The sequence below is a fragment of the Henckelia pumila genome, chromosome 4 (genome assembly GCF_033568475.1).
Source record: "Henckelia pumila isolate YLH828 chromosome 4, ASM3356847v2, whole genome shotgun sequence".
NCBI classification, from domain to species: Eukaryota; Viridiplantae; Streptophyta; class Magnoliopsida; order Lamiales; family Gesneriaceae; genus Henckelia; species Henckelia pumila.
Genome location: NC_133123.1, coordinates 67,077,765 through 67,087,133, shown reverse-complemented (window position 1 = coordinate 67,087,133; position 9,369 = coordinate 67,077,765). Strand labels below are relative to the sequence as shown.

Sequence of the window (9,369 nt, the reverse complement as noted above, 5' to 3'; positions counted from 1 at the left end):
AAAGAAGCTGTGAATTCATCTGAAAAACCTCAATGAAAAGAGGCTATAAATTCAGAAATAGAATCCATTTTGCAAAATCATACATGAGAACTAGTGGACCTTCCTCCGGGAATCAAACCACTAGGTTAAATGGATTTTTAAAAGGAAAATGAAATCAGATGCAACAATATAGATAAATATAAATTCAGATTAGTAATCAAGGGTTACCGTCAATGTGTAGGGCTTGATTACTTTGACACATATTCTCTAGTAACAAGAATAACTTCAATCCGAGTGATACTTGTAGTTGTCGCCTTGCGGAATCTTGAAGTACACCAAATGGATGTAAGACTATCTTTCTAAATGGAGATTTATAAGAAGAAATTTATATGGACCAACCTGAGGGATTTTCTGCACCTGAGCAAGAAATAAGGTTTATAAATTGGTGAAGTCTCTGTACGGCTTAAAGCAAGCAACAAAATAATGACACAAAAAATTTGATAAAATCATGCTATAAAGTGGATTTAATGTCAATGAGTGTGACAAATGTATATACATTAAGAACACTGAAAGTGGCTATGTCATTTTATGTGTTTACGTAGATTACATGCTTATCATCGGAAGCAATAATAAGATAATTAAATCCACCAAGAAATTGTTGAACTCAAAATTCGACATTAAATATTTAGGCTTAGCCGATGTTATCCTTGGAATTAAAATCCATAGAAAATCAGAAGGTATGGTTCTAAGTCAGTCACATTATGTGGAAAAAATACTTGAGAAATTCAATATGGATGACTTTGCATTGGCTCGAACTCCGATAGATACAAGTCAACATCTATCGAAGAATCGAGGTGAGAGTATCTCCCAGTTAGAATACTGTAATGCCCGAAAATATTAAATTATTAATTACAGGATTTAAGATTTAAATTTTGAATATGAGAAAATATGAATTTGAGAAATGTCAGAATTAGAGATTTAAATTTCGGGTCAAAAATATTTAATTTGAGGATATTTCGGATTTTAAGATTTTAATATCCGTAATTATTAAATTAAAAGTTTAAAAATATTTAATTGATATTTATGAAATTTAAGATGTAAATTTTAAGATTATAAATATCAAGGATTTAATTTGAAGATGAAATTCGAGCAAGGACCAATTTGCAAATATGGAGAAGTTCAAGGACTGAAATGCGATAAGGTCCGAAATTATTTAATTTTAATCCAAGAATATATCATTTGAGAATATTTAGAGTTTTGAATTAAATTCTAATATTCTTAAATTATTTAGAATTGAAATTGAATTAAATCGCTTGTCCGGGGACTAATTTGCAATTAGGCCAAAGTTCAGGGGCCAAAGTGCAATTTTCCTTGAAACTTGATATGTATAGACGTGTAGTGTGTGGAATTATCAGATTTTTCAGCTCCAACATCAGATTACACGTGAGACAGGGAAATAAAGGGGTTTAAGCCATTTTCAACTTTTCAAGCTCCGATAAAAATTGATCCGCCCGGTAGAATTTTTGATTGATCGTATATTTACGATCACGGCTCCGAGTGCTATGTTTTGATGTAAGTTTTATGAAATTCTACCACGTTTGAATTTTATGATGTTGTTAGAATTAAGATTTGATTGTATACACATGTTCTAGCATATACGACGATAGCATATCTAAGACGGATCGAGAAAAAATCGTCAATTGAAAATGTTATTGAATTATCAAATATTTTCTGAAAATGTGAGCTGCTGGTCACGTGTGTAAGATGCTGAATTTGTGATGATATTGAGTTTAAAATGCTTGTTAAGAAGATGTTAAAGCCTTTGGGATTTACGGTTTCGAACCGTTATGCCGTCGGTTGATATTTGATGAATTCCTAGAAATACATGATGTTGATTTTGAATTTCCAGCAATGAAATAGGAATTATATGAGTTATATATCAATGTTTAGATGATGATTACGTTGTTGGAATTGTCGGTTTCGAATCACGCCGTCGTCAATTGGAATGTTGATCATTTGATCAACATTTGAAGTTGTTTAAGCCTTGATGAATTGAAATGAGTGTGAGAATTGATATGATATTGTTACGTACTTCATTTTAGACTTGAATAGGTTATAACGAGATTGAATCGAAGATTATAGAAGTCAAATCGACGATTCAAGTTCAAATGACTTGAAGTGTTGAAGTTGAATCAAGAACACCTTCAAGTAGCACCGATTGATAAGAACATCATTTCATGACAGATTTGGCAAGTTTCTATTGATCAGCGTTTGCAAGACTTTGCAACGATTCAAGATGTTTGAATCCAGATCAAAGGTATGATTCGACATTATCTTCTTCAGGTAGAGCAACTCGAGAACGTGGTGGTTTTTGAGTTTTCCTAAAATCATATAATTAATTGTTTATATGCGTTCATATGAATTGTTGTTTGTTATTTCTTGGCTTGATTAAGTGATTTGAGTGTTCAAGATGTTTTACAGTATTAATGCATACAGATTATGTTGCATTCATCTTGAACCCTACCTTGAAAAGGACAGAGGGCTGATTGGCCTAGAGTGCATATGACGTTTGGAGGGATGTAGTTGAGTGACACAGAATGTAGATTTACTTCCAGAGCTAGAAGACTCACTATATTTGCACCAAAGTCAGGGGATTTGAGATATTTAACGCCACCTCGATTGGGTAAGTTTGTGGTCGGTTAAAGATTTTATTTCCCTGGGATCCCAAGAACTAAGATTTATTGGTATCAGATTTGATAGTCTATTCCTTGACACATGCATTGCATTTATGCATTAACCTAGAGATTTCTATAGTTTAGAATATGCAGTTATAAATGCTAGCATGTTGTGATATGTCATTCTAGATATGAATGTATTAATATGCTTGATATGCTATTGCTTTAGATGAATAGCTATGCTTTAAGAATTTAAGAATGGAGTAGATTTCTATGATTACATGTTGTTACATGTTTTGATGATTTAGAATTCTTATAGCATATAGATTCAATATGCTTATATGGTGTATATGCATGTATTTCATACTGAGATTTATTCTCACCGGAGTTATCCGGTTGTTGCTTTGTTTGTATGTGTGCATTGCATCAGGTTGGGGCATGAGCAAGACAGACATGACTTGGATAGCTCGAGATTGACAGATTAGGAGTGGTGACTCGGGTTTTAAGCAGATGACATGTGTTTTAGACATTTGGTAAGCATGTTAGAGCAACAATAACCTTTGTATATATTGTTTTTGAGTATTGCTTTATACTTAAGATTTCATGTATTACAAATGTTTAGATTGATGATAAAATGCATGTCAATGATATAGAATCATGTTGAAAAGCTTATATAATAGATTGTATCAGTTTTCAGATTTGAAAAGCTTAATTTTTGAATTTTGTAGCAGGGCACGGACCACGTGCATATTTTGAGTAAGGGTCCGTGTACCCCCGCTGATTTTAATTATGTGCAGAAAAGCAAAGGCACGGACCCCGTGCCAAGATCCGTGTAGGGGTCCGTGTGGTCTGGAATGACACCAATAGCTTCAGAAATTTATAAACTTGGGCATGGAGGTAGGCACGGGGCCCGTGTACCTTGCATATTTTTATTTTGCGTGCAGGTTAATGCATGGACCCGAGCACGAACCTGTGCACGGAGTCCGTGTACTGTTAAAAAAAATTTCAGTCTTTGATTTTATTGTTTTTAGTTTGATTCAATTATGATTAATTGTTAATTTTTCCTAAGAAAAGATTAGCAACCCGAGGTCCCCACAAATACTCTCGAGTCATTGGAAGTCTGATGTACTTAATGAGTTGTACACAACCAGACATAGCCTATGCAGTAAGAAAATTGAGCAGATTCACGAGTAATCCAGGAGCTGAACACTGGAAAACAATTATCAGATTTCTAAGGTTTTAAGATACACTCGTGACCATGGGCTTAATTATACCAGATATCCTGGTGTAATTGAAGGATACAGTGATGCAAACTGGATACTGATATGAAATATTCAAAATCTACAAGTGGATTTTTATTAACTTTAGGAGGTGCAACCATTGCTTGTAAATATTCTAAACAAACTGTAATAGCCAGATCCAGGATAGAATCTGAGTTCATATCCCTTGATAAGTGTGCTGAAGAGGCTGAATGATTGCATCTATTCTTTGAAAATGTTCCAGGATGGGTGAAACCTATATTGGCTATATACATACATTGTGATAACCATCAATCTGCAATCGGAAGAGCCCAAAGCAATATGTATAATGGTAAGTCTAGACATATACGTCGTAGACACAATACCATTAGACAAATACTCTCAACTGGAGTTATATCTATTGACTATGTAAAGTCAAAATATAATATAGTGGATCTGTTAACCAAAGGGTTAAACAGAGAGTTAGTTGAAAAATAGTGAAAAGAAATGGGACTAAAGCCTATAGAATAAGTTGGTGCGAAATAAAACCCAACCTACGCTGATTGGAGATCCCAAGAACAAGGTTAAATGGGACAACCTAAGTGCACTGGTTTGGTAGGTCACTGTGGGGGTTATCCAGTCTATTCCTATTGTAAACAGTGAATGTTGAGGATAAGCATATGACTTTTAATGATTCTGATGAAATTCAACATGGAATCACCTATGTGAGAGATAAGTGGTGCCGCTTCGAAGGAATTGCAAGGCTCAATTTTAGACACTCTTACAGAACCAGGCGTGTGTTCATGGCCAAAACTAACACAATCATGATAACTGAATTGCATCAAAGAAGAGTCCTGTGTGAATTATATATTAATTTACACCAACAGCTGTACATTCAAAAAAATCACTTCTACTATCATCTAGTGAATTATTATGCTTTCACAAAGGAAGGTTCAAAGGGTAATGTCTACTTATTCTATGCAGGATTCAAATGTTGAACTTTATCACGACTATCTTCATTTACCTTTCAATTTCCATTCATCTGGGGGATTGTTGGACTTTAGGCTTAATTGGGATTTAATGTGAATGAAAATTTGGACAAGCAATTGGGCTTGTTAAATGGATGGTTAAGTGGGTAAATAAAGTGTCTCATATTGAAAAAGAAACATGGTATGAGTGAGCTTATATTATGTTACAATTTATGAATGTGTAAGAATGATTCGTCAAGAAGAACTCTCTCGTGCGCGCCTGCGCAGAGGGATGCAAATCAAGGGCTCGATTTGTAGTGAAAAAAAGCTTGACTTGTGTGTAAGCGTATGAGCGCGACCTGGGTGCGTCGAATGTCGAACCGATCAAGGCAAAAATTGCCTACCTAGTGTTGGCCACCTTTTCCTATTTTTTTTTATTAATTTTTGAAATAATTAATTTAATTTCATATAGATCCTTCTGGTTGTTACCTTCCACCTGACTGACTGCTGGTGCTCCAGCCTGATTGTTAATGCTCCATCTGCCCAGTCTGTTGGTGCTTCAGCTGGCCAAGATTTTGGCCTTTGAGATGCCAGCCTATGAGTGTCCATATGGAACCCAAGTGCTTATAAATAGAGGCAGCCTCCAGTCCTTCAAAACACACAAAAAATTAGCACTCCTCTTTTTTTTTTTCTGCACTCTGCTTCCTGCTCCTGTTCAGTTCGTGGAAGTGATAAAGTTTATATACAATCTTGGTTCGCTAGTGTAGTACCTTCGTGTCAGGCTTCTACAAGGTTTTTCCGTTATATCCTAGGAAACAGACATTCGTATAATCCTCGTAGCACACTCCAGAGGGTACGAATCTATTTTAAAAAAACTGTACTAGTTACAGGCTTCGATTTGCTTTATTGTTTCGATTTTTTCTATTAAATTGTTTCAAACACGTTAATCATATATTGTTTCAATTTATTGTATTGTTTATTTCTGGGTTTTAGCATTTTGGCTAACACCTAATCCAACCGTATCGCTGACCCGTTTTGACAAATATACTGATGGATAAGGTATACGTACCCGTGGGCTACAAGAATTAAACAGAGTAATTGCTACCAAAATAATGGGCAGGAAAGCGAAACTCGTCGGTCGTGCTATGGCGAGCCCAAACCCAATGGCCCATAATTTACTAGCGTACTAGATTTCGAATTTGAAATGTAAAAAGTCATATTACTAGATAATATTAATACGAATTAATATTTAATTTTATATATTATTTTATATAAAAAAATTTATTTCCTACTTACCAATCACATCACAATCGGCTCTCCATTATTAGACCAACCCATGCATGCATGAAGGTTTCTGTCCTCACGTTAGGAAGATAATGAGAAGCTCTAGCTCCTACGAGAGAGGCTGGAGAATGAGATGGAGAAAATGTTTTAGTTCATGTTAATATTTATCTTGAACAAGAAAATAAATTTAAATTTATTGAAATATTAAGTATTTTTCGGTTAAATATAAATACACATCTAAAGATTAAAATGCAATACGATAATAGAGTTTCGATCACATGGGTAACCACCATGGAAAACTACGTAAGCAACCGTTGACGTGACCTCTTGTACATCCAATGAGTGATTGTCACGTCAGCTGTTGCTCACGTAGTTGTCTGTCATGATTGTTGTCCATGTGATTGAAACTCTACGATAATATGATTTGATATTTTATTTTACTATCATATGTAAAAGGTATTTTATAATACTAGGTGTGTAAAGTGCGAAGGATAAGACATTAGTTGACAATTTAACATTCTGTCATTCAACGCTTGTCTCAAGTTTTATAAAACATTAGTAATATAAATCTTTTTTTTAATGACGATGGAATCTGTAGCTCTGATATTTGGTGCGCTAAATGCTATTGGGTAAACGATCAGGTTAACACAATATCATACAAATTAGGTTAACAAACAAATTTCATTGTGCAAACACTATGCTCCAAGCTTTTTCAAAATTTTTTTGATAGAATCTAACTCATAATTATTGATTAACTAATTGCCTACTCAAATATCTCATCAAATGTTATATCCATATATTATATATGTCATCACTAATTGTGGTGGAAATTATGACAACATTAAATGCACATATGTGTACGAAAAGAAATTAGAAAAGAAAAATTACAAATTCAATACCACCCAGGCTGCCAGGCACCCACCAATCAAACCGATCGACCACACTTCTATACTTGTTGACCTATTCACATGAAATAACGATAATAATCAATAACTATTTTCAAAACTTATAATTACAAAATAATTCAACATGCCCTAAAAATATTGACTTTTTCAAAACAAAAAATGGCTTCATAATTTTTACTTGATATTTTCAAGCACCATTCAAATATTTCTCAACTCTGAATTGTTCATGATGTTCATATTGGACGGCCATCAAACTCCCCAAATTCGTAGTGAACCCGCGTGCTCAAACCTCCGCCGCCTCCCCAATCTTCAATAACTTGCCTTCCACTCAAACTATATCTCCACCACCGCCTTTGACGGCGGCGCATCGGTTAGACTCTCGTCCGGCGGCCTTATTCGTCTTGCGATCCCGTCTGCAAGCTAATGCTCGGTAACTCTCCAAACCTTCACACTCTTGTCCAAGCTTCCGCTATACACAATCCACTCGTTCTCCTCCTCCGCCGCCGCCTTGACCGCCAGGCACTTCACAGGACCGCCGTGCCCCGTCAACACCGTCATGCACGTGTGAACTCCGCCCACATCCCGCCGCCACACGCATATGCTGCTGTCCGCCGATCCACTCAGCACCAAGTGATCTCCCACCGCAGCCAAACACAGAACCGCCATCTTGTGTCCCCTCAAAACGCCGCTGAAGGACATGAAGTGCTTCTCCCGCTCCCAAAACCTCACCAGCCCGTCGGAAGAACCGGCGTACACCGCCCCCGCCGCACGGTTCACCGCCAGCGAAGTCACCGCGTGTTCTTGCTTCAGCAAAGTCTCCACCAGGACATGCTTGGTGCTCTTCCCCACCAGCTCCCTCCTCCACGCCTTCACCGTGCCGTCGGCGGAGCCGGTGAAGAACAAGCCGCAAAACCCAACCTCCACCGAGTTGACAGCATCATCATGCGCGTGCACCGATTCCAAGCACTTGGAATCCGAGATTCTCCACACCTTGAAGGTCCTATCCCAAGAACCTGAATACAACAGCCCCTGATCCGCATCCACGCTCATGCACGACACCGCATCGTAGTGTTTGATCCATGGAACCGCACGATTTCTCCTCACCTCCACGTAGTTCCTCGGATTCATCGATTTCCTCAACAAATCCCGGGTCGTCGGCAAGTTCCCCACCCGCTTATGCATGCTACTTCCATCCCCGAAACATCTCCAAACCCGGATTTTCCCATCTTGATGCCCTGTAAAAATCTTATCCCCGCACACAACAATGGCTTTCACCAACCCACTTCCGGATTTAAACCCGGAATAATCTCGCAAATCTTTCCACACCCTCACGTTCTTGCTCTCTGATCCCGTATACAGCAAATCCCCAGAAGCTGCCAGGGAATAAATATGTCCCTCTTCACGGGAAAGGCTTCCTAGAAGTGATCCACACTTCTGATCATTTTTCTTCTCTTCGTCTCCAGAAAACTGGTATTGCATTTGCATCCATGGAGATTTCACATAAGGCGAAGGTTGGCTCCACGGAGACATCTCCACGCAAGGAGAAGAAGAATCGACGCTGTTTCGCTCGGAGAAATACATGGTCGAATCATCGGAAGGCGGGCTCGAAGAGGAGAAGTTACTGCTCCGGCGTGGCGAATGGATATTGAAGTCGCTATCTTGCGGGAAAAATGGGTCGGAGGACATGAGGGCTCCGAGCTTTCCTCGCCGGAGTTCGCTTTTCCGAGCAGCAGAGGTCTCGGCTCCATTGATGTCATTGATGGCCATGTCACATAAAAAAGTTATATAAAATGGCGTGGCAGTTTATAGTATATAGTTTTGTGTTGAAGAGCTAGCTAGAATTTGATCAATAATGTTGTTGTTTTTTTGTATATATATATGTGTGATTTTGATTGAATAGTTTAAGGTGGAAATGGGGGGTGTATATATAATGAGAGGTGTGAGGAAAGGGTTGGGTAAAGTTGGTGAAAATAAGGACACGTGTAGATTATTACGTAAAGCTTACGAGTATTCAAAGGCAAACGGGTTAATTCATGTGAAAACCATGGAAATTGAAGAATTTTCGTATAATTTGCATGCGTGGGTTTTTTGAAAACTATGCTCAGACCATTTTCAAATTTTGTTTAGATAAAATTGCGATTTTAGTCTTACATTTCTGTAATTCTTTTGATTTTGGTTTCGGTATTGTGGAATTTCAATTTTTAGTTTGTTATTTTTGATTTTTTTTTTCAATTTTTAGATGTTGATTGAAGCAATATCATGTTTGTACTTAATTATTAGGAAGAAAATATCGAAATCATAATAAATTGAAAGATACACC

The 9,369-nt window shown here is 37.2% G+C and overlaps 1 protein-coding gene across 1 annotated transcript; it reads right to left on the bottom strand.

Annotated features, from left to right (window-relative positions):
• Positions 1-6,931: 6,931 nt before the first annotated feature.
• On the bottom strand, positions 6,932-9,077 carry LOC140863993 (protein JINGUBANG-like). The gene is made up of 2 exons (XM_073267847.1): positions 7,228-9,077; positions 6,932-7,104 (listed from the first exon to the last, which is right to left on the bottom strand). The coding sequence occupies exon 1, from the start codon at positions 8,814-8,816 to the stop codon at positions 7,470-7,472; it is 1,347 nt and encodes a 448-aa protein (XP_073123948.1). The 5' UTR covers positions 8,817-9,077; the 3' UTR covers positions 6,932-7,104; positions 7,228-7,469.
• Between the last annotated feature and the right edge of the window lie 292 nt (positions 9,078-9,369).

Bases quoted from the DNA above. Each gene is read 5' to 3' on its own strand.
- LOC140863993 (XM_073267847.1), bottom strand. From the start codon at position 8,816: ATGGCCATCAATGACATCAATGGAGCCGAGACCTCTGCTGCTCGGAAA.